Raw genomic sequence first — 27160 nt, forward strand, 5'->3', positions numbered from 1 at the left:
CAGAAAGGAACATGTATCCCCCTATTTAAAGAAACTTTCTTGGCTAAACATTAACAATAGAAGAAAATACTTAACACTCACCTTGATGCACAAAATACTTAAGAGTGGCTCCCCAAAATACTTATCCGATAAGATCTGTTCTCATAGAACATCAGCCGAACATAATATCCGCAACAAGCACAATCTAAAAATCCCCAAACATAAAACCGCCACATATAACAAGTCCATCATTGTTACAGGGATCAGGGAATGGAACAAACTGCCTGCACCATTGACTAACATTATTTGCCATCAAAGTTTTAAGAAAAATCTGAAGAACTTACTATTGTCCCAACAACTTAATTAACCTTCATATGTTAACAATTGCACCTGCACTTATACATCATATAATGCATACCTAACCTACCCCCCCCCCCCCGGCATACACATTGAACTACCGAAGACTTATTACTTATCTTTACTCAACAGTATATATACTAATCTATTCAATGTATTATTTTATCATTGTATAATCTTTATATTATCTTTATTGTATTATCATGATCATTATGTGTTTTTTTTCTTTCTTTTTGTTTTTATTCATTTATTGTATCTTTGACAAGGGTTGGTTGTAAGAACGGCCCATGAGGCTGAAACACGCCTGCTTAAATAAAGACCATTCTATTCTATTCTATTCTATTATCCGATTATACCATTTGTCTCTGTGTTATCAGTAGACACGGGAATTAGGAGCAAATGTCTACTTTATTCCTTTACGAAAAAATAAAAAAAATAGTTTTAGATGTTCACGATTCATACAAAGTTAACATACTGTGAGGATTTTATAGTGCCTAAATGCCCCGAGAGTCTGTTTTAGCCATTTTATATTAAAATTCGCTGTAATGATAATCTAATATTTTTGTACGGCCTTTCCCCTCCATGCAACTAGAATTGGCAGAATAACTGGTGCGTCCCCATCTCCCTCCCTCCCCTATACACAATGTTGAAGTAGTCAACACTGAAGCAGTAAGCGCGCCATAGGGAGGGGAGGGGCATCCCCGGCCGATCGGTGCGCCAACAAAAATGCAAAAATACATAAATAAATGTTCTTTTAGCCTAATTTGCATTTTTCTATGGTACTGAGAATTAAATATAACTGTACCCCCAGAAGCTCCTACCTCGTTACTATTTTTTTTAGGATCGTGACAACACTGGTCTCCGTTCATGTATTTACAGCCTACTTAAAAGATTTGTCTGAGCCGTTGTTTTGTGACGCAAACTAAGATTATACACAACAATTATGCCTGCAGATTAAGCGATACTTTTTTTAAGGAGACTCAATTTGATAAGGACGCGTAGGAACTTCACACTTCAAGAAGTGCTACTTATACACAGTTCAATGCAATAAGTAAACTGAAAATTTCAACTCAGGGATTCCAAATATTTCCGCTTGTAGTTTCATTATTTTGTTCTTAACATGAAAATCAACTCTAAATGTTTTATTGTTTGGTTGGTAGTAGTGGGTACTACTTTCCCTTCTGCAATCCTGAGACTAATTGCTGGCGAAAAAGGGAAGGGGGCGGCGCCGAGTTCTTGCACAGTGCGTGCTTTGCATTATTTTCCCTGTTCTTCCATCCTTAACGCAAGTACACTAACGACAACTTCCTTGTCTGCTAGGTGAAATATATTTCGATCAGAAAACTATAATTCATAAATTGCCACATGCAACATAAACTATTCTAGATCTTTCCTCAATTCTTTTATCTGGAAATCACGTTATAACTACGTAAAAATTCACGATTAAAAGTGTTCAGCATATTTTCATATTTACGAGTACAGATTCGCCGCCAAGTCCCCCATTTTTACATAGTGACGTTCATCTTTTGTCTGTTGTATGGCGCATTAGCAATGCACACTGGATTTGAGGCAGTTACTCGTGGCAATTAAGAAACACTGGAACTACAGCTAAGTTTACAATACATTAATATTTCTTGTCTTGTTCAACACTTTTTTTTTTACTATGGTGTTATCGTAAAGAAAAATCTCAATATTCGTGGAATCGTATAATCCAAAATCGTAGAATATATTATTTTCATTGTTCTTATGGAACATACGAACAGTTGAAATCTAATTCCAATACGTAAAAATATATTAGCTTTGTCAAGATGGCCATATTTTCCCCCTTGTTTTATATTTTGGATTAATAGTGTTCCTGAAATGCTGGAAAAGGTTTTCAGTAATATATATATATATATATATATATATATATATATATATATATATATATATATATATATATATATATATATCTGTTTGAAGACATGAACATCAGTGTTAGAATACAACTTCATTTAATCTATCAATTTTTATGCTTACGTAAGGATTAACTGAAGTTTAATCCAAGGGATAATTTGATACGTTTGAAGCCTGTTTTAGGTGCCTACACTGGTATTGTGTGTGTTTTAATCAACAAACTAGGGTGGACTCTTATATTTGTGTTTGACGCATCCTTGAAGCGTACCTTGCCCCCTTTAACTTCGGTTCGTTTTTCCTTTCTCGAGTGCTCCCTCTTCTATCGTTCCCGAGAATGCTACTCTGACCAGGTTCTTTTATTGGAGGGTGATGTGATGAAAATATCATATCATGGATCCTATCTGAATCGCCGTATATATGTTAATTCCCGTCACAAAACAAGTGCACTCGTCTCGCACTGGAACCAGTACTGACCAGTATGTGAAGGAACTACTATAAACGTGAACAGGTAATACTTCACGCAGGTTCAGCAATAACTAAGTTCTAGCCAAGGGGGAGGGGGGGGGGCTGGGGCAATATCTGGAAAAAGTTCGTGTAATTCGAATTGTGAAATTGTAGATATATTTTATTTCAAATAATATTGTTTTCTGTGATTTACAGGCAATAAGTTACAGCAATTAACTGCGATGTCCAACAAAATAACGAGAGAACGTTTACACCAGAGAGAATCATGGTGACTGTCGTAACTCGAGGTGTGCGGGACGGAAAAAAAATTGATCAGGGCGGGATTGAGAAGGGAAATTTTTATAATTGGGACGTTCGGGATGGGAACAATCAAAGTCGGAAAATTATTTCCCAAAGTTGGTATCTGACCTTGACAATTCACAGACCTTCATTTTGAATTACTTTTTTTTATGGTACCCATCCGAGCGTACAAACATGGATCAGATGTACTATGTGTTATATCAGTGAACCGTAAGAAAGTACAAGACTGAAAGGCAAGATATGAAATCCTGGGGGCGCCGCCCTTCGTGTCCAGGAAGATCGCTTAGCGAGAGTCGAAGTTAGACTCCAGCTGAAGCTTCTTCAAAATATCTACTGCCCTCAAGCTTTTGTGTAGCTTTGCTTGGCTCTCTCAGTAGGTGTCTGCTAGTCTGCGATAGAGTGACCTTACATTATAATTTTTCATAAATGACGATAGTCGTGTACTTGTGAAGGTATTGAAAATGTCACTACTGAAACGAAGCAAAATAACAATTAAAGGTATTTGTATTTTTTACTTCCCGCCCCTTACAATGTTGTGTTCGACGTTTTCTGCGACCAGGCGCCAAGCCTAGCACGAAAGTAAAAGTTGATTTTCGGTTGCAGAATTAAGTTAGAAGGAAACTGCAGTTACAAAAACTTTAAAATGATATTTTTAAAATAATAAACCAGCAAAAAATAGTGAAAAAAGAAAAAAATGTTTCCACTTCTTTGGAAAAGTACAAAACGTTCAGACAATAATGTGAATAAAAAAACATTCCTACGTCATTTGGTTACGAAGATATACGGTCGAAAGCAAGTGGGTGTCATTTTGTTATTTGGGGGTGGTGGGGAAGAAAGACGGAACTTTTGCTTGAATGTATATTACAGTAGTCCAATATCCTGCCAAACATCAGCTTTTCCTTATTCTTTTTGACATAGACTGCTTATTAATTGGTCAATTGCTGTACACTATAGACGATTACCTTAATTTTGCAAAATAATGCATGAACAGTATACATTTCTATAAAACTTAAGATGTTGTCTGCAACGTTTGTTTGAAACATTTGCTTTGTTTAAAAATATTAGCCAACGTTTTCAAATTTTATTTTTTCCCCATTATTCACACTACAAAAAAATCTGTAAACGGAAAACATTTACATGCGAGAAATTTTAACTGACAACATGAGTAATCCATTTTAAGAAATTCCAAGGTCCTACGATGCATCATTTTGCCAGATATTAGAGCGAAAGCAATTGGGTGCCATTTTGACCTTCAAGGGGCGGGGAGGGGAGAGCACAAAAGGGGGATAGGCGTGGACTGTGGGAATACATCTCTTACCATGGTCATCCTGCCAAAATTCCCCTAATTTTTTCTGACATTGGTCGATTTACTTCCCTTACTTTACTGGGCTATTTTGGCATCCTAAAATACTAGTTTTTTTGTTGCACACACATATACACAGAAAAATAATTAACTGACTTACTGATGCGTAATAGAAATATGAACACACTACTTCAAACATCTCATTTTCAAACGTGTGGGGAGACATCCTCGAGAAGCCAATTTTGGAGTATTCCAGAAATCACGTGGTCGCAACAGCTTGAAATACTCAAGATATACGGATACACGACCAAAAATCTACATCAGAAGCGTACGGGGTGTAGTCCACCTCACTTCAACGTAGTGCACCCCGGTAACTGCAATTTTGCAGGCTAACGAGGATTTGGCGTCTGGACTCGGCCAGTTCAGGGTGTCCAAAAAGTCATGCAAACGAGAATTTTAACGTACGTAACTTTTGTACAAAAAGTGACGGAGACATGAAACTCACATTGGGTATTAACTTTGTCTATGTGAATATTTTTTAAACAGTAAACAATAAAATCATGCTCTACATGAACGTTCAGTATGTGGAAAAAATTTACTAAGGTGCATAAAAGTTTTTGTACGAAGTAAAAATAAACATGGATAGAATACAGGTGTGGAGTCGTTTAGAAAACTGTGGGTAATTATCAAACTGATAAAAGAACGACAAATATTTAGAATTTTATGCATTACAGACGATTTAAGGGGTTAATTATGTCATTCATGAAACACAATTTTTTCGAAACTATGAGGTACTGTCAACATTGGTCGTACAAAGTCTCGGTTACGTAACTTTTTGGACACCCTGTATAATCATCCGTGGGGTTTGTGTTGTGTTGTCCATAAATGCTTCTGATTGCCCCTTCATCACCATCCATTCCCATCGCCATAATAATACAAGCAGGGCCGTATTTAGGATCTGTAGACCCCTTGGCTGAACCTACTGTGAGGGGCCCACCGGGAGGAAATTTAAAAAAAAAAATTAATTTAAAAAAATAACATATTGTAATTTTAAGTAACGGAATGTAACAAACAAGCAATTTTTACTTATATTTAACTCAAACACAGTACTCTCCCAAACAATCTGACTTAAAATGAAAGTGTCAAATAATCATAGTGGCTAATTGGTTTGCGCCTACACTTCATACCGTATCAATCCATAAGATTATATTTTATTTAAAGCCTCTCTGATGCTTCATGTTGACCAGGGCATTCACTTGTTTATCTCAGTTGTCTCAACCTCTGTGGTATGCAAATAATGCACAGTGTTGTGCTTTGCAAACTTCCTGATGTATTCAGGATATAGGAAGTTCCATCAGCCTATGGAGTCAGCTGTTTGCAATAGAGTTAGTAAAAATCACGATTCGGCATGGAGGAAGGTCTCCATAATACCTTCATAACTTAGTTGTCTTAAAATATTACTTTCAATGCTGAGCAAAGCCAAAACGTTCAGCCTGTCTTCTAACATGGAGGTTCGAAGCCTGTTCTTGATCAACTTCAATTTTGAAAATGACCTTTCTCCACTGCTGTTTGTGACCATAAGTGACAGGTACATTCTTAGAGCGACCTCGATATTCGGAAAACAATCTTTGACGTTTTTTCTAGGAGGAGTTTATACATCCACCTCTTCGACGTATTTTATGATTATACAGTATTAAAACAAAGACATTTTTTATTTTAGTCTATTCATTTTATTTTTATTTTTTTGTGGTGCGGGCCCATAGGCTGTAGGCTAGATAGCTGCGCATAAATGCGGCCCTGAAGCCAAAAGTGGAAGAAATGCGACGTTAAATAAACTAAAACAAACATACATTAGAAGAGTACGTTGGATTATCGAAACACTTACCTGTCGGTTACGTTCATCCGTTATTCGGGAGATCTGTATTTTCTTACGGCCCATCGTAGATCTCTTTTAAAGCAAATTGACCCGTATCTGTTAAACTTGTTCCTGGAGGGCAAAGAGGACGGGGGCAATCAGCGCGTTCGGTGCATTCGCGGAGGCAGCAAATCTAAAAAGAGAAAAACAAATGAAGGTAAATAACTGCGAAAATTCCAACATATCTCTAAATTATGCACTAAAAACGATGACTGACAGTTTCTGAACAATGAATACGACATCGTCCTGGGCCAATAGGAACAAACGGGGACACCCAAATGTCAATCTCTTCCACGTAACACAGGTGGACTGGATTGTTCCAGGCTAGCGAGGCTCTGGCGTCTGGATTCACAGTCAGTATAAATAGTCTGTGGGGCTCGTGTTGCGTCGTCCCTATATGTTTGTGATTGTCCCTTCATCCATCTAATCTTATCACCTCATCTTCGTGATTAGCCAAAAGAAAAGCGAAGTACAGTAAATTAAATAAGCAAACATCATACATGTAGGAGTAGAAAAAAGGCTAGACAGGCATTGTGACAGTTTAAGCATTCGATGCATATTATAAATCTAAAAAAAACTACTGTAAAATCTTATGATCTAGTTCATTTCAAAGCTCTGCTAAAATTCTAAATGAGAGAGTATAGAATATATATCACTGTAACAAATTCAAACTCAGCGAGCCAACAGCCTCTTGAAGGCTTAGACATGCCCAGTAGGTTTGCATTGGGTGACATGTGTTAGCGCATTTGAGTCTCATTGCAGATCTTACATGATTTTCTACACAGAGCCCGTTACTTCTTTTTCTCAGTACCCTCACGATGCTGACTCATACCCGAAATTTTCGGGCTCAACCAGGAATCGAACCCGGAACTGTTCTCAACAACGGCAGGAGCGCTAAGTTTTCACTTCAATAGCACGGGTTCATAAAGCATACATTCATTTCATGCAACTTTTATATGTAGAAAAGTACACGCACACAACACAAAATCTTACGTCATATTCCATTACAATTTCCGTGAAAACGCCACTGGTTAATTTATTTATTGTATTGGTTTATCTTACTTCACTTTTCTGACACTTTTGGTTACTCCTAAAGATGAGGATGAGTAATTATCTGACGAAATTGATGAAAGAACACTCACAAAGAACACCCATGCTCAGGCCGGAATTCGAACCCGGTACACATGGCGTTGTAGCGCTTATTATTTCATTTACGTCACACATTTGTACCATTAGGTTAACAGAGACGAGGTTGTGAGAGAATAATGGAAGAAAAGGATCAAGGAAATTCCGTGACTTCATTAAAGATACCATCTCACATTTACTCGGGAGTAACCGAGGAGGATTCGATTAAGCGACCTCCCGAATGCGAAAGCCACCGAAAAAAAAATCCTAAAATAAAACTATAAAAGGAAGAGAAAACTCTCTACATGTCGATGATAAGTCTGAAGTAACAAGCCTTCATGCGACGTAAGTCTACATTCAAGGGTGAAAGTATTTTGAAAGATGAACGAGATGTAGAAAGTTGGGAGGAAGGGCGAAGGTCAGGAAACTGATGGGAGCATAATTTTTAGTCAAAAAAGGGTCAACGTCTGAGAGCACTACATCCCCTATACATCCACCTCCCTTCAAAGAGAGCACGCGAATGTCGGCGAAATGATGGATCATGATTGAAAGGCAGTTCAAAGTTCGAACTGGTAGGGCTCGTGCGGGTCCTAGTATTTAAACAACGATAACCACCCGAAGACCACTCTACGCGTTCAAAGTGCGTTTACAAACATTCGCACGTGCTGCCGAAACAGCGTTAGGGTAAAGAAAATACAAGACTGTCTGGTCATATGTAGATATGTATTTTTAAGAATCAAACAGTTGAAGACCATAAGCAGTCTCATAGCATGCACATTTCTCAAAGAAGGACAAAGTACTCCGTTTCTTACTATGTGCACAAAAGTTAACTGGGACTTGAATACCAGATTTACGTGAGGATCAGAGCAAAAAGTATTGTTTCCCCTCTTTAAGGATCAACCCCGGAAACATCTTGTGGACATAGAAACACATATACATGTGTAATTCTTTGACCTGACGTGAAATTTAATACCATAAATTAAAACATCTTCCAACAGGCATTGAATTTGGATACTCAAAAAGAATCTTGGAGGTTAGTTTGATCAAGTATCAATCAAGTAATCAAGTATTATCGTTCTTGAAATCATTTGTAGTCGCATTTTTGGAAATTATTAGACATACAATAATCGCAGCAACCAAATTTCTTAGTTAATAAAATCCAATGAGCAAAAAAATAAATTACAATTTTGTATGAGCAATGGAGCATATATTACGTGTATTCTGATATATTATCTAAATCACGTCTTCATGGTATCAAATAAGATCAAATTAAAAAAGTGCTGTCATATTGGAAAATAAGCGCCTACATTAAATAAGAAGGAGTGTGTTTTAAATCCAATTTATTCCCAGATAAGCTAATCGGGACTTACAGTGTGCAAAGCACATTCAGTGACAGCAAAGGTAATTTAAGTCATGAAAATAATGTTTTTACGTTTTAAAGGGGGAGGGTGAGAAATTCCGTGAAACTCCTGAAAATTTCAAGGTAAAAAAAAATAGGCGACATTATTATTTTTTAAAAAAATGGTAGTTTAAGAAATAAAATTTTCAAATCACGTTTGAAATGCCACAATCCACATCGCAAGTGTTAATTCTAATTGAGACGCTATAATGCAAATAAACGGATGGTACATGAAAGGTAAAAGAAAATAGAAAGTCGGAAGAACATCTTCGCTTGAAACACTTTACGTCACCTGCAAATTAATTTCGAAGTCACATGTTCCCGTGCGTGCCTCGGGCATACGGGACGTACTTCCTGCGACTGTTGTGGCCAATCGATAGCATCGCCTCCTCACCGATCAGGAAACTGCGTTACGTCCGAGTTTCCATGGCGACTCAAAACGACATCGCGCTGGAGCTTCCAGGCGCTATGTCAACACGTTCATCCTCGTTTCCAACCAACAGCATACGTCAATGTCTCCTTCCCTACACAAGATTTCACCCAATCAACTCGGAATAATTAACTACATGAACCCAAACCACTCGAGGATATAGAGAGAGCCTCGGAAAAATTATAAAAGAAAGCAAAAATCTGCACCGAATGAACAAAAGAACGTTGCGTAATAAGAACCGGGGAAAAGTTCGATGAAACGGGGAAGTAAAAAAAAACATGTAAAGCATTAGTAAAAACTTACTTGTCAAATTCTGGTTCGGCATTGTACTTTATATATTTATAGAATTCTCAGAAAAAAATATAACTTGCGACAGTTTTACTCCGCACACACATGCTAACCAAGTAACACTAAGTGAGAAATTCCAGAAAAGTGTCAACCTTGATGGTCAAAATTATATATCAGTGACGAGCATGTGTTGTACATTGTTTTAAACAAGAATATATTTAGATTGCGAATATAATATACGTGTGTATCTAAACCCTAACATTTCTCTGTAAAAAATTACCTCTTCAAGTACTATTCCACTAACTTACATTCAGAAAATCGAGATTCATAGGTTGCCAATTGTGTCAGTCTATTACCTTCAAGTGTATTTTTACATAGTGTTGGCAGAATACATTTGAATAAAGACTATTGCTATTTAAGGAGACTACTACTAGTAAATTTCCTTAGTTATATTTCTTTCGTTACATGCTTCATGAATCATGCACAAAGAAATAAAATACAAATACAACTGCATCTAAAGTGGAATCTGGAACTGCTCAAGTGATAAAATGCATGCGTTTACGTTTTTCTGTCGCATCTTTATTAATATAAAAAACAACAGCAGGAATGAGTTCTGGATACAATAACATAAATATTTTTGTTTCTGCTCAAAAAGCAGATGATAGCTCGCTTGCCTAGAAAAGATAATCGGGATTGGGCCTTCGTTTTAGAGTGGGGATCCTATCACTGAAATATCAGCCCACTCTCACTGAACCCACTTCTTGCTTGCTTGCTGGATCAGTAAGTGACAAACAACTATGTTCTAAAACTTGATCATTATTCAGACTTATTGGTGTGTTTCTTATTTTTGCGTCGCTTTCCTGACGCTATTGGAAATTCGTAACGATGAGTTTGAGTGATGATTAGATTAAAGGAACACCCAAGGTCAGGCCAGAACTCGAACACTGAACCTTAGGTTGATAATACAGGAAGATATCCATAACACAAATTATTCAAAGTTTGTGCAGGGACATAATGCAGACCTCACGTAAGTAAGGAGTAAAAAGCATTCGTACACTTCCACATACATCTGCAGAACGTGCTCCCAGGACTAAAATACGCATTTACAGATCACCGTGCGTGTAGGTGCGTGTATGCATTATCGTTTTTTACCGCGCAGAATTTTTGGTTGAGAAAAAAATTGCGATGACCGAAGTAAATGAAGTGCACGTGTCTTGTTATCCCGATATTTGCACGCACGCAAAAAGTGAAACTTTAATGGGATAGGGAACGCTGAATCAATACGGACATATATATTTATGCTCACACACATGCAAGCACATGTAGACGGTTCAGTTCACTAGTCGATCGAACGCTGTCAATCATTTAAAACGTCGTTGTGATAGCTACAAGAGGGGGGAGGGAGCGTTTTCATTGAGTGAAATGATGCAATTAACAACTGAACAGATCAATGAGTTTTAGTCAAAACGTCGCGAGTTCTCCCTGGCAAAGGGTCGACCCTTTCAACACTGACGTTAGGAAGGTTGTCTGCACACAAGGATAAAAATCCTGCATTGAGATGTCATTCCTCGTCAGGACACTAATGATAACCCGTGCTAAGCTTAGCACCTGCGCTACATATGCTGCTTTGTCAATATATTGTTACCAGGGGAACTTGAATTGACGTTTCGTTCAGCTTTTGGATAACCGCACTTAAAAATTTTAATACTCTTTACTGAATTTGACAATTTTGACTAAATTTGTTGGTAACTGTAAGCAAACGTGCACGACTAGTAAGATAATTTGGTAATTTGGACAACCATGGGTAGGTCGGAATTCGAACCCAGGAGCTCTGTCGTCTCAGCGCGCTGTGAAAATCACACCGCCAGGAAGTAACTACTAAATACAGTAACCCTTTTTGTCATAGTAGTGTAAGGTGTGTCCTTAAAGGACTCGCAACCAGTATACTCCTCGGTGACGCTTGTGTTGTGTTCTATCCGTATGCGTTTGTGTTTGTCCCTTCATCCATCTCATCTTATAGCGATTCATCCTCATCGTCGCGGTTAGCCAAAAGTGGCAGAAAACGACGTGAAATAAACTTTATGTCATAGAAACATGCTATTCCTAAATACGCAACAAAAATTGATCGTCTCCGAAAATCGTACAACTACTCCATATAAATATTAGTTTACACAATCACTAATATATCGACAAGCATCGCAGCCAACCAAAGAACTATATTCCTATTTTAAAATACATTTTTTTTCCCAATGCAGCAAGCATATATTCTAATCGTTAACTTATCAGTGATTCGATTACATTTCCCTATTTTTATATGTACGAGTCATTCCATGCCAGATCAACACAGATATGTGCAATTTTCAACCTGACCATCTCCGATTTTCATGAAATTTGGGGAGTTGAAACTATGTAAAGTTGAACTTAGTAACTACGAAAAACGAAAAATGACGTTCTATTACAATCAAAACCTATCACTTCGTATCTTCAGCAAGCAGCAAGATTATTTCGTCCAACTTTGTTAAAAGTGGTTGTACGAATAATACAAGAAAATCGCACACCATAAACACAATGTAGTTGCTGCGTCACACCGAATATGTGGAGTCCTGCTTATTCCCTAAAACAGATTCTGCAACGTTTCCTACGAATTAAGCTTTTAATTGTTAATACTGGGTATCTACGTATATTGCCAGCGCGAGAATAAAATGAGCTAGGTTATGAATAATGCGACTTCAGGCTGCTACAGTTAAATCGTACAATGAAGAAGGGCGGATGTACATATTCCAACACTATACAAGTAATGTTGAAAGAACGAAAGAAAAAAACAACACAATATGGTAAGGTCATATCAGTGTCGAAGTTCCCCAGAAACCGTGTCACCCCTTTCAATTACATGATGTGCACCGCTCCTACTAATAAATGTCGAAGTCTGCATGTTCACCATCCGCTTCTATATATGCATTAGGAATGTACAATGCGGCAAATTTTTGGTCGGGCGAGGAAATTTTTAAAATCTTGACGTTCGGGACGGGAAATGTTCGAACTTTCCCGAATTCTACACACTATTTCCCCCTCAAGTGATTGGTTTTACACTTCCGGAATAAAAGCTAATTTTTTAATGACATTTATAATAGTGCGAAACATGGAGAATTAACCACTTTTAAACACAATCATTTGCAATTTCCAGACTGTTTGGGTTCCAGAATGTTGGGAAATGATTTCCTGAAGTCGTGATCGGGACGGGATTTTCCCCCCCGATCGGGACTCTTGGGATTCCGCACACCCTTGTGTGGAAGGAACTAACATCCCCTTTTCTGAGAAATTGAAATGGAAACAGCAAATTTAAGAAGAAATGTATTCAAGAAAAGTGTACATAGACTACACGCCGTAGTTGGTGTGGTCAGTACCACTCTTCGCTGGTGCAAGAGGGAAAGAGACGGAGAGAATAGCGATAATGAGGAGAGAGAGGTGGAGAAAATAGAAGAGGAGAGAGAAAGCGGAAGGGAGTTTCTCCTTTTCGCTGGAGAAAGAAATCAGGCTACAAGAGGATATCCGCGTAGTGGCGAATGCTGAAGACTTGTAATCAATAGGTACTAGGTTCGATTCCCGGTGGGGAAACATTATACGGTGTTTGGGATCTCCAGGTCTAGGCTCGATTCGGCAATCTGAGAATATGTTCAGTACCACTCTCCGATCACATTTTCGCCTTCTTGGGTAAGCATGTAAAAAGAGGCTGAGTGATCTCAGCACCGCTTGAGAAAGCTGAGAAACGATCTTAGGAGACAATTTTGGAGTCTATGCCTGCCAGAAAGTTTATCGGTTTATTCACAACATACATAAAATTAAAAAAAGTGAAGCTCTTACTTTCAGCACGTGTGTTTACTTACGAGAGATTTTACTTCGGGGATGACATTATCGAGAACCTTAATTGATTCAAAGCCTTTTATAATCCCTCGTCCAGTTACTTTAAAGACGTACAAAACGAAGAGAACAAATATGTACCTATTGGGCGAATTTTGCTTTAATTTTTTTTCTTAAAAAGAAAAATCCTCGCCCTTTGTTCTAGGGCAGTTCCGCTGACGCAACACAGGGTATCACGCGACCCACAGGAAGTGTCGTGATCGGGCCCCTGAAACTTCAGTCTTGCACGGACGGACTCCAAGGTTGCAAAACGTTGTATGCTACGAGATCGGCTAGGCAATTTCCATACAACTTCCAGAACTGCATAGGATGCTGCTATTGCAAAGGGAATAACCAGTTAGCAAGCACGCGTGATGAACGTCATCATTACTAAATGAATTATCGTGAAATGTCTATTCACAGGGCTCAATAAATCCTTCCAAGAGTACAAGAGTTTTGGATTCAATTGAAAAATACATATCCCTAGTTAATAGTTAATAGTAGCCATCTGAAACAATAATATAAATGTTATAACGTAAACACTTTACTAAGGACGGCTAATTTAGATGTGGATGTGTCCCTCGATCTCTACAGAATACAAGTTTGAGTTTTGCATATATAGGTTGATTTGGACTAAACCTACAGTTTAAAGTTTACCCGAACCACTCCACCGGGTATCGAACCCGGGACCCCTTGATTACAAGGCGATGGCGTTACCACTACGCCATCGGGGTGTCCCCCAGAGAATACGACTAATTTCAAAATGGAAGTTGGGGAAGCTCCCCTATAATGTCATTATTTTATTATGGATTTGCAGTGTTCGAGTTTAAGAAGAAAAGGGGAAACAGTAGTACTGCAATTACAAATCTTTGTGAAAAATAATAGGGAAAACATGGAAGTTATACTTGTATAAAATATTATTTCAACAACAGGGCGGTTCTCCGGCTATTCATAGGTGAACAGCGAATAGATACCTCACTGCTATTTTTACGGTAATGGTTTGATTTCATTTTATATCTACTGAGCCATTAACACTTAAAATATCAAAATGTGGAAAAATGCATTTCTGAAATCTACGTCACAAGTCCTCATTTTCTTCACTTCGAAGAGTGCATACGACTGACTATTCCTTTGAATCAGAAATCGCTGTTGGTAACGAGCAAGATAATTCCTAGAATATTCCCTGAAGTTTTGAGAGATTTCTGTTCGTACAGATATCAGTTCGAGCACAACTGTTAAATCAGTTCGAGCACAACTGTTATTAAAGTAACGATTTTGTCCTACAAAAAAAAAAAGGTCAAATTACATGTCTAAAGCCGTATAGTGTGTGTTGTGTACGTGATCCCAATACCTCGAATAAATGAATCCCCAATGTTTAAAATTACAACTGCGCTGGGCCTCAGCAGAGGAGAAGGGTTGAGGGAAACAAACAGGGAAATACTATACTGATTACAGTTTAAGTCACCACAGGCTCATTACATTAATATTCTGATAAAAGCCCACTAGAAGGAGATGCTGGATAATTTAGTACTTCATGAGAGAAGCAAGCCATAGTCGTCAGCACGTAACATTTCAAGGGCGGTATTTATCACATCTTAAAAGATCAATGCTTGCGCAGAAAAAAAACTTACTTTTAACGGCCGTTTTGTCTTGTGTGACAGGAGATATGCCAATTTCCTTTTCGTGATGCCCACTTAAGTAATCGTTTCCAGCCGACTTAAGGTCCAACTAATCTAGGAGGAAGCACGCAGCCAGCATCGAATTCCCCCCCTTTCTCAATCGAATTTCGATGCAGTTCTCTTTCGTAGCATTTTCGGTTGGGACAGTATTTTCGCAACACCTACAAGAAACCTCACAGAGCCACAACAAAATTAGTTCCAACGGCGAGGTTTAGCTGTGACTTCTGCGAAAAGAGATTTTCCACGCTTAACAAACTCGGTTGTTTCTGGAAAGAACAACTAAACATAGCTTGATCTCGCAGCCGCACCAAAATCATTTCCTTGCAAATCCTCAAAAGTAATGTGATTTTGTCTCGCAGAACAATTGAGAAAATTGTAAACGAAGTCTAAGTTCTGCCACTGCAATCTTATTTACATTACAAACATAAAAACTCGATCCAATCTACAATACACGATCCATCTCTTCGCTAAGTTTCAGGACCGATATTATTTGGAACTGGGCATACAGTTTTAAAGAAGTCCGAACCATTACGTATCTCCACGGGTATCGAATTGATGACAAGGCGACGACGTTACCACAACGCAATCGGGGCGGCATTTTTCAGAATCATGAATGGTCAACTGTTCACAAATGAACGCGTGCCAATTCGTGTCATAATTTCTTGCACACGAAACTAACAGGCTCGCCTTAGAATGGAGGTGATTTCTTAACAGACTACAAGGCGCTTTCTAGCATGGTAGTCAATGCTGTAGATTTTGAATCAATAGATACCAGGTTCGATTCCCGGTGAATTAACATTATACGGTGGTTCGTATCCTCAAGGTCAAGTCTAGATACGGCTATCTGAGCGTAAAGTGAACTTGAACAAGCCTTTTTAAATAGGCTACAAACTCTCTGTACTATAATTCATTAAATGATTCTCCCGGCATCTCATAATACTCTTCTTTTGTCGTCATACTTGTGATATGTGCATCTTTTGATGTCATTCTATATTGTTTATATCCTGATGTCAACGTTCATTACTATATATTCGCGATTTTTCAAAAACAACTATAAAAAGTATGAATATGTGAAGGTTAGTCCATTTGCGCGAAAAAACCAAGTGTCTGTGGACCTCTGAAAGTATTGGGGTAGGAACATAAAATGCAGTGAACCGAGCAATGACCAAAATTATCAACTTACTGGAAGCCAATACTACATTAATTGGCATGAATGCCTCTGTGATCACAATAAAATTGTCATTGATATTGCAGAACCTGCAACTGTAAATGATATATTCGATTATGGATATCCTAATTTGCGTGGCCGCGGTGGCTCAGTCGGTAACGCGTCTGACTACCATGCTCAAGGTCCCGAGTTCGATCCCCGGCCGGTGACTTTTCTAACGGTGGAAGCGGCCCCGGCGCCCACCCAGCGTCGAATAACATGGGTACCTGGGGGAAACCCTGGGGGGTAAAGGCGGTCAGGGGCGTGATGCTGATCACATCAGCCCCACTCACGACCGGATCAAGAAAGTGTGGGGCGTTCCCCCCACACCCCCTATACGCCTTCATGGCGTGGTGCTATGCACAGAAGAACACTTTACCTTTTTTTTACCTTTTATATCCTAATTTGCAGACTGGTCCCTAGCCCGTTAATCCTAATCAGTAACAATGGAAATGGATGGATTGTAGATATGTGTATCTCTAATCGAATCCAGGGAATGGAATGGATTGCGGGAATTGACACCTGGAATGATCTGGGAAGTTTCTTGCTCTTCGCTAGACCAAAAAGAATAATACGGTTTTTGTGAGAGAAGGGGAGTAAAAGTGAACAAGGAACGAATTAATGAAACCCAAACCTTGTAAATAATAACCGAAGTGCAAGGAAATTAAAGTCTTGTAAATAATAACCGAAGTGCAAGGAAATTAAAGTTTGCAGAGAGGTGGGATTTGTAATAACAGAAAAAGAGAATACATGCTTTGGGGGGAGAGGATCCATTCTAGTTATTTTATGTCGCTTTAAAATGCAGGATGTTCAAAAAGTTGCGCAACCATATGGGAAAACATTTCTTATTACATTTTTTACATTAAGTGCTGGAAGTGACTGCCATTTTGTTCTTCATACAAGTGGACACGACGAACCATGTTGTTCAAAACCCTTTTCAATGTTATCTGTGAGATGTTACCAACACAGCTACGAATATTGTCTTTCAATTCCGGAATACTGTACTAAACTGCTGGTGCGGATGTACTCTTTGTCACAATGAATATACGCTGTTGCAACGTATAGGCCATGGCTGCTCAGTTATTCAGAACCTATCACGTATATGTATTTATCGTTATAACGAAACAAGAACAATTCATGAGATTTCCCATAAGGTTGCGTCACTTTTTGAACACGCTGTATTTCTAAATTAATTACAACGATGAGGAATATATAACCAAGACACATCTGTGCCGTATTCTGAATTGGAACCCAAAGCCTCCCGGGACGTAAGACATTACTGCAAAAATTAATTATTATATCATACATAATATTACATCAAAGATCTACATAAATTTTCTCTGCTTTACCTAACAACCCATATCGAACAATACAAATGGCATAGAGGTAACGTCGTCGCCTTGTAATCAAGGGGTCCGGGTTCGATACACGGTGGAGGCCTACAGTGGTTCGAATCACACTTTAAACTGTAGGTCCAGCCCCGATTAGTCTATCTGTGCATAAAGTGGACTTAAAACAATAACTCAACTCGAACAATACATCATGAATTGTTGCACAAAATGGGATTATGATTTGGTTGTACCTGAAGAAAAAAACGTGCCAGCTGACCTACGTAAGTCACATCAAGTTGTCGACTGTCTGGGTACAACATTAATGTCGCTTACATCGTTCAGCATGGCACACGTATGAACAAGTTTCAACCATAAAATGATACAGCACCGGAGCAAATGTTGGATCCGATTTAACAGGGACTTGCAAGGTCACTGCCAAATGCTGCGGGTGATCCATTAGCTTAGCGAGTAAGTTTCGAGCTTCATTTCCTAGCCGATAGGTCGCATGTTAAAATTGCCAACTTGTAAATCACTCTCGGAAATCTAAAACTTTTCTTACGGTAGGCTCCTCGAGACATGAACTTCGGTGTAGCCAGAATACATCGATTTCCTCTAACTTCACGTGCACATTGCGCTACACGCTCGCCCATTCCTAAACTCACAATGGAGTATTTTTCTTTCAATTATGAGTCATTCACAGACTTCCCCTTCATGAAATGCAGCGGAAGTGTTTCACGAGTTGGTTCTTAAAGGCGATACTAATTCAGGGCCAAAAGAAGATTTGACAGATGTAAGAATTAACACGTTACTGCAGAAACTACAAGGAATCGTAAGGGTAATGTCAACATGAAAGGAACACAAGATGGAAGAGGATACAACAGACCAGGGGTAGAAAAAAAATAAAACTAATTCAGGCGCTAGCCCCTTTTTCTCAGAAGTCATGTATTGGGGGGGGGGGGGGTTGGACAAATATGGTCTAACAAAGCCATGGATCTTACTAAGATGAAGCTACACATTTTGAAATATGATCTTAAAACATTTAATTTATTAATTAATACGAGATTGGATTAAAAGTAATTAAATGTTACACCAAAGTGATATTCCTAAAGAAGGCTCAACTGGTAACAGCATGAATAACTATGCAATACATTCTAATAAATTGCCGACTCTACCATATCGCTGCAATTTTAAAATTCGGCTAGCAACAGTGAAAAAATGTATAATGGCATGTTTATTATTTTGATTTAATGATACACGTGATACAGAAAACACAGGAACATTAAAAAACACGTACTGTAGTCGTTGCTTAAAAAAAGGTAATGGAAATTTTCATATGCGAACTCAAAATATTAAAAAAGTATACTTTCTTAGTAATGAATTTGAAAATTCAGGCGCCCTGTATTTTTCTACCCCTGCAACAAATCAACTACAATCAGCTTGGCCGATACTGTTGAAAACATTGAGGGGACTCCCCCATGGCGCAGTGGTAGCGTCATTGCCTTGTAATCAAGGGGTCCCGGGTTCGATACCCGGTGGAGGCACAAGTGATTCGGATCACACTTTAAACTGTAGGTCCAGTCCCGATTAGCCTTACTGTGCATAAAGTGGACTTAAAACAGTAACTCAAAAATTGAAAACATTGAACAAAGTAGAGGGAAAAGCAGAGATTGCTAGGACATAAAAAGGAGTGGAGAAAATAGACTGAGGATGTCATGACACTGGAAAGAATGTAAGATGCTTGGTGGTGTTTTGGCTATTCGAACGCATCACAAGTTCTTATAAAAAGTAAAACATAGTTAACTTAAGCAAATGGATAACGGTCGAATCGCATACGTTGAAAAAATCCTGTCTAATGACTTGACAAGCAGAAATTAATGTTACCAATAGAAATATAACTATTACAACGTACATTACGTGTGTCTTGCTACAGCCTTTATCCTATACATATAACGTTTTACGAACAATGTTTAAATATAAAATAACTAGTTTAAATTATGTCTGGTTAGAATCTAAGCCGATCGAAAGAGATTCTGTGAAGTTTTCAAATAAAATCCACTGAAAAATTTCAAATTTCAGTTTATTTAATTAAACGTTGTACCGAAGCCTCAGCTTGGTTTGAAGTGGATGAATTCAAACAGAATTCATATAATGAATTACCTCCCTTAAAAAATACATACAATGAAAATACAGCACGTTTCTTTTTCTTTACAGTGAGCATTAAAGGCTAGCCTATCAATAGAAATAATAGCGTCAAAACAACAAGTCAACAAAAACTACTACATGTATCAATCTTGTTACATCATGCCTTTCTCTAAAAATAAAAGTGTACCGTAGGAACGATGGATACAAGATCCTATGGCGAAACAGGTAATAATTACTGCTTAGTTTGTGTGTTTTAAACAGGACACTTACTAAACTAAATTGAGACAATTTCATCTATGTAGTGTAAGCTTGTGGATATAATTGACGTGATAAACTCTTAATGTGAAGTAATATGAAAGATCTGCATGTGAGTAGTGACGAGATCTCTGAAACGAATGATTTTCATCCCCTTGATGATGTTCGGTTAAAGCCGTATTACGAAAAACAAACACTCTTCTCGTCTGTAATTTTGGCCCCACTGCCGATTTTACAATTGGACTGTAACCAAGGTGAAACAGCAAGGTCATACACTGTGCTGTGACCTGGTTCGGCAGCGCGGCAAAGTACGGGATCAATACAGAATCAAGGCCGTTGCGCGACCTGCGGCCAGGTACAGGTGGACCCACGGGGCCGCGCTAAACTACCACAAGACAGTCGCATCTTCCACATCACAATAAATCACTACGCTATAGAGAAAAGAGCGCAAACCAAAATATTTTTTCCAACTATATATTTACCTACTCCTGTCACGTGAATAGCACATCGTCACACACACACAAAAACCTTACGACACTTATCACCAATAAACACAATCCAAAATATTAAAACACATGCTTCTCCCACACAACACGCGTGTGTGCTCAAAATAGAGACTCGCTCAAAATAGCATCCTACCTGGACTGACCAGAATCTATAAAGAGCAGGGGGGACCTCAATGTAAGCAAGAAAAAGCCAGATGCTCTACACACTTCGCACACTGTCATCGATTGGTCGATAAAGAGGCGTGACGTCAACGGTTTCGTGGCCAATACCGTGCGAGATCCTTACATAATGGCAAGGGCAGGAAGATGGCATCCCGACGGTCCAAGCCGCGAGCATGGCCGAAGGGGGTCGAGATAACCCGAGCGACACAGACGAAAAACTTGCGTTTGGTTTTGTCAGCTGGCAAACAGCCGGCTGGCGTGTGCTCAGAGCCACAAGAAGGGGGAGATGCATGATGAGCATCCTGGGGTAGGTTTCCTAAACTCGAGCAACAATTAAGACGCCAGTAAAATTATATAGCCCCTCTACTTTAAGCTGTACTTGAAATAATAAAGCAGCCCATCTAGTGGTGAAATATTAATACAGGCTCTACTTAAAGGCGTTTGGCCACGTACATGCATCTTCTTATCAAATGTTATCTTCTCCTTCTGTGTATATAACTAGTAATGACATCCCTAAAAGGACTATCCCTTTGGCATTATGCAAAACATTGTAATGGTACGTAAACTTTTCGCCACTCTGTACGTTCGTTCACTTGCATTAGAGATGAGAGGCTAAGGAATCAAGCAACGAAACAGACAGCAACACTAGTATCTACAAAAATGAAGGGTGTCAGGAAATTGTGATGGAAAATTCGCATTCAATCTTTGCGGGCGACTGTATGACACTACCTTAGCAATCGTTTTCCCAATTGGTGAATTGGGAGATGAAAGAACAGTCTTTGGACTGCGCGGTCTCCTGATTTAACGCCATTTAGATATCTTCGCCTTGCGCTACATGAAGTTTTTAGAAGAACAGTTACAAATATCTGATAACATTGAGGAGTTAAGCTTAAAAAAAATAATCAAAATGCTTGTACATATATTTCGTAATATAGGTGATCAATTAAAAATCTGCAGGGATACAATGGTGGACATGTATCATACAATTAAAGTTTAGAGATAGGAAAGTAATGACAGTTACCTTTTGTTCTGTATGAAATGTTTTATTCCTCTTACTTTGAAATTAGCTTTAATTCAGCAAATAGAATTGGACCACAGGGACATTGTTTAAACATATACAGTACGTATTGAATATTTAGTACATGAAAGTCATTAGTGCATCTCTTACGATTTATTATTCAAAGAACTCCAATTTACACCTTCAGGAATATTTTATATGTGACAAAATGGAAGACTTTCGTTGGTTTAAGAGACGATAGACTGATCAAATGTGAGTGTTAAAATGCGAAGGAGATCTGAGGGCTGTGATGTGTAATGATACCAACTAACATCACATACGTGTCGGGTTACGCAGTGACGGGCAAAAATCAATTAAGTGGGGCGGGTTCAATTTTACAAGAATTCATTCTATCATCAAACTAGTGCAGATTTCAGGAAATTATCCAATCTCTGTTCTACCAAGCCGGGAACCGAATTCAAATCGTACACAGGACTATCCTATCCGATATACCACAGCAGCTAAAAGGTCAATACTTTTCACGGTAGAATAAGTTACTCCATCGAAGCCACTTATGATTAGAAGCCAAAATAAAGGATTTGGAAAATTGATTGATTGATAGGTTTCGTTTATTTTACTTTGCTTTTCTGCTACTTTTGTCTAATCGCGAAGATGAGGATGTGATGATGTGATTAAATCGATGAAGGGACACTCACAAAGAACAACCTTGCCCAGGCTTGGATTCGAACCCGGGACTCTTAAACTTTAATTGTACGATACATGAGCTAACCCCTTCGCCACGGAGTAACGCAGGATTTCAAAAATACGCTTATTCTCCATACAAGGTAGAGAAGGCGAGTATCGTGGATGGTATTACATAGTGCAGCATTGCGCATCAAATGCCACATTTCAAATCTTCAATAGCTCCAATAGTGCGGTATAGTACATTGCGTAACCTCTAAATACAGTATATCGACGTACTCACACGATGAACTCTTGATCATAATGGATTCTGATTCCCGTGCTTGGTCATGTTTCGTGCCTCTCCTGTCTACAGAGGGCGCTCTAGTGAATGCTGGCTAGCACGCAAGCCCAGCGAGCGGTCTATAAACAAATCAACATACTACGCATCTGCCTTGTTATTTATTAGACTATTTAACGTTCCAAGTTTCTACCCTGCTGCTAGCCATGGCTATCACGAGCCACGCGAGAAGATGTGAACCCATGACTGAAGTACACAGTTTCTAAGGGAAAACCATCTACTATCGGTCTTGCTCATCTTGCTCATCTCGATCAAGATTCCTAGTAGGTCATTAAAGAACGTACACACACACAACCAAAAATGTGTTGACACCGTTAAAGTGTATAAACTGCTTTCGGTGAATCAAAATACACAAAGAAATGCATCAACTGAAAAGATCAGACATGATATCTTCAAAGAAACCAATTGGTTCTGTGTGTATCTTCTAACGAAGGAGGACCCAGGTACGATTTCCGGTAGCGACATACATGGCTCAGATTACACTCTCAGAATAAAAGATTAGACCGTTTTGTGTTCGTCGCATCGGATTATAGAATATTAAAAGTACATCACATCCACTCAACCACAACCAATCCAGTCACAATATTTACAACAACCTGCCAGACTCTACAATCCTGCTTCTATTCAGTAGAGATCGACTTACATTCACATGTGATTCAAGAGTGTGCGTGTGCTAACTCCGTGGCATTCTTTGTGAGCATCCTTTCATCATCTTCACTCATCATCATCCTGGCGATTAGCCAAAAGTGGAAGAAAAGCGAAGGAAAATCAACTAAATCGTAATTCGACAAATGTATGTGTGAGTGAGTAGTGAGAGAGATCCAAGGCCTTCACTGGAGTCCCTTGACTACTGGGTCGGATTGGACTGAGTTGGTGTTTTAAGTCCACTTTATGCACAGAAAGGCTAATTAGGACTGGACCTACAGTTTAAAGTGGGATCCGAACCACTGTGTGCCTCCACCGGATATCGAACCCGGGACCTCTTGATTACAATGCGACGACGCTACCACTGCACCATCGGGGAGTGCACCACTGCACCCAGGACTACTGACCTCGGGACTGCTGAAGCAGACCTCAATGGTCGAGCATAACCTAGCTTGTGCACAGAAAAACCTTTCTTACGAATTAATCATAGGAGCTGGAAGGGGGGGGGGTATTTATAGCAGTATTCGCCACACCTTGTTTGAACAGACAAAGACCTGCGTTATCAATCCCTACGTTAGATTGCCATCTTTAACGATGGCGTGCTTGAAGAATTGCAACTATTTATTTCTCTCCCCCTCTCTCTTCCAATAGACAGAAGAAAGTAATGTTATTGATTGATCAGGGGGACATGTTGTGGCGTAACTGAATATTAGAAACATGCAAAAAGATCCCAATTTACATTTTCTCCAGTTCTGTAAGTCTCCAATGCATCCACCACTTGCCAATTACGCTCGCAATGTCTCCATTAGCGTTAGAAACCCCGTTATTGATCCAGTGCCTTCATTTTGTGGCTCTGAATTAGGTCTTTCAAATATGTGGATACTTTTTCAGTAGGATGGAGTAAGCAAAGTGAACAGATGAGTTGCGCTGAGGGGAGGAAAAAAAACAAAAAAAACATGAGGTCCGTAGGTAAAGAAACTACAGCGCTGGCTCGCCTTCTAGAGATGCCTATTCCATATTGCAAATCTCTGCAAGATTCATTCACAAATCGCCCGGTGACACGAAATGACTGATGCGTGGAAGGTTTACTTAAGTGAAGCCAATGTTACTTACCAAGTTAAAATGGGAACCCAGGAAACACACTTTGAACTATTAACTATTTACCTAGCTCTGAGAATGGCTGGATGACTTACTAGACTAAGTCTCAAACGTGGGCAGAATTGCACCTAGTCTTGTCTTTTGGACTTGCTAAACTTCCCTCACTTTCTCCTCATCTCCGAATCGTCTCCTAATATATTGTTATTGACAGCTCTATTATTTAAAAATCACAAGTAATGTATGTATAACTGATCTAGTTAGTATAACGGTTAGTATAATCTGGAAGTAATAAGTTCGAGCTCTTTGTTTATTGACTTGCTTTATTTTACTTCGCCTTTTGTGCCACTTTTGGCAAATTTGCGAAGATGGGGATGAGTGATAACATGATGAAAAGACACTCACAAATATTCGTGCCCAGGCCGGGATTCGAATCCAGGACCCCTGTCGTCGTAGCGCGATGTGCTAACCACTGCACCACGGGGGTCGGCTAAAGAACTCTTGGTTGTATATATTTGCTAGTTCCTTCTGTAGATGTTCTCATCCGAGGAAAATGTCGAGATGTACAGTCAGCGGCAATACCAATTAGACACCTGGATGCTTTAATACTCACTTCCTTGCATGACGTTATGTGTTGCCTAACTCCACTTAGGCGTACTTGCTATTGAATATTTGCTGCTGAAGTTCGTTCATCGGTGTACAGTTTGGCAACACACGTGCCATGCAGGGAAGCGAGTATTTCATGATCTAAGTATTTCGTTATTATTGTGGATGACTGTACCTTCAAACATGCTGGATCTGTATTATTCATAGTTGAAGTACTAATGCCAAAGTGCTCAAAGATCAATGAGACCAGGAAATATTAAATTAAATGAATAACCATTTGATTTGGCTTATTTTACTTCGCTTTTGGCTAATCGTGAAGATGAGGATGAATTGCGGTAAGATGAAATTGATGAAGGGACACTAAGAATACCGTCACAATCACAATGCTCAGGCCTGTATTCGAACCTGGGACCCCTAGCTTCGTAGGGCGCTGTGCTAACCACTCCGCCACGGAGATCGGCTTGTGAATCTTGAGAACGATGCATACCACATGGTCTAGGTGTCAGATTTCGCCATAAAGGTCTCCACAATAATGCATTTTCCAAATGCGCTAAAAAATAACTAAATTAACCAAGTTTGTAATGCGTTGCAAAAGAGCAATCAAGATCGAGTCTGGTATAAAAGATGTGCATTACAAGGTTCAAGAACTGACAGCTTCTCCTCAGTTGTTTGTACACTGAAAGTGAGTCATTAAATAGGAAGCAGTCCAAGTCCTCGTCCAGTTGTCTGTCCCCTGCTGTACAGGAGCATTTCTAATCCGTGCCAAACGCGCTGATTTATTTCGCCAGTACCGTAAACTGTCCTTGCTGGCAGAGCAACCATCGTTGGCTCCAAGATATGTACGACGTTGAGTGAGGTCACGAGGAACAAAGGAATTCGCAAGTTTTTGCTCTCTCGGAAAATATTTCGTCCACCGCTCATCAAAAGTATGAACCGGTGCCAACTCTATATGCGCCTCTGCAAAAAGGAGTGCACTTGGTGCGAAAGATGGTCTAAAGTAGGAGAAGAATAAATCACATTTAGGATTGAGCAATTGTTCTTAAGTTCACTTTATGAACAGATAGGCTAAACGGGACTGGCGCTACAGTGGCATTCAAACCACAATGTGCCTCCACCGTGTATCGAACCAGGGATCCCTGATTAAAAGGCGGCAACCTTACCACCATGGGGACGTCATAAATCAGTTTTCTTTTCCTAAGGCAGAGGTTCCCAAACTCTTTCGTTTCACGGCGCCCTTGGTGTGTCAAGATCTTTCCGCGGCGTCCAAGTCAGAATGTAGGCCTATCTAACACTTGCAACGCTCTCTTAGTGTGGTTAGGTTGCTTGCCTTTAGTGTGGTTAGGTTGCTTGCCTTAAGTTAAAAAAATAAACACATATTTCAAATTCAGAAACATTTTACATGTACAAAATAGTAAATATTATATTTGGAACAATCATATCATTGACTAACAAGTAAGTGTCACTTAAGTGAAAATATTGGGCACGCTTTGGGAACAGCTGTCCTAGGTAATATCTCCGAGACCGAGACAGTCTCGGACACCGCCTCCTCGATGGCGTAGTGTTAACGTCGTCGCCTGATAATCCAGGGATCAACGGTTCGATACCACCTGGATGCACACACAGGTTCGGATCTCACCTTAAAACTGTAGATGCAATCCCGATTAGCCTATCTGTGCAAAAAGTTGAAAAAATAACTTGAAATCGAGACGAGAACGAGACACACCTTTGCAAAATTGAAGAGACACGAGACTTGGTGTCCGTAACTCTTGGTCTGGTTCGAGACTGGTAAACTACAGTCTATGAAATTTGGGAATCAAAATTACTTTACTGTGTGACTTACTCAAGACATACCAAGCAGAAATTTATTCGATTATTTACAGTTAGTCCACATACTTTGCTTATCGTAATTGCAATAATCCATTTCTTACAACAGTGAACCTGTGCAGCGTGGTTCCATACATTCGAGGGTTCGTAGCGTCGAAACGAAAACAGCACATGGTAAAAAAAAATCGCACACGTGCATATATTGAATATATAGTAGTTGCGGGGACAATTCGGGACCTGCTAAATTGCATTTCGTGATACCAGAGCATCCTCCCCACCTCATCGTGCGGAGGGAAAAGGGGGGTGAAGCCTCAA

At 39.2% G+C, this 27160-nt stretch overlaps 1 protein-coding gene across 6 annotated transcripts in view; it reads right to left on the reverse strand.

The window, feature by feature from the left end:
* Mef2 (myocyte enhancer factor 2) overlaps positions 1–27160 on the reverse strand; it is a 161812-nt gene that overhangs the window by 33419 nt on the left and 101233 nt on the right. For 4 of the 6 annotated variants that reach the window (XM_083130712.1, XM_083130717.1, XM_083130713.1 and 1 more), the window contains one exon: positions 6186–6348. In XM_083130712.1, the coding sequence (XP_082986838.1) occupies positions 6186–6239 (54 nt within the window). In that variant the 5' untranslated portion in view covers positions 6240–6348. Of the gene's footprint in view, positions 1–6185; positions 6349–20450; positions 20566–20607; positions 20631–27160 lie in introns of those variants that run through there. The other 2 variants (XM_083130716.1, XM_083130714.1) reach the window with 2 other exon arrangements.

The sequence above is a fragment of the Lepisma saccharinum genome, chromosome 11, assembly GCF_977018435.1.
Source record: "Lepisma saccharinum chromosome 11, izLepSacc3.1, whole genome shotgun sequence".
NCBI classification, from domain to species: domain Eukaryota; kingdom Metazoa; phylum Arthropoda; class Insecta; order Zygentoma; family Lepismatidae; genus Lepisma; species Lepisma saccharinum.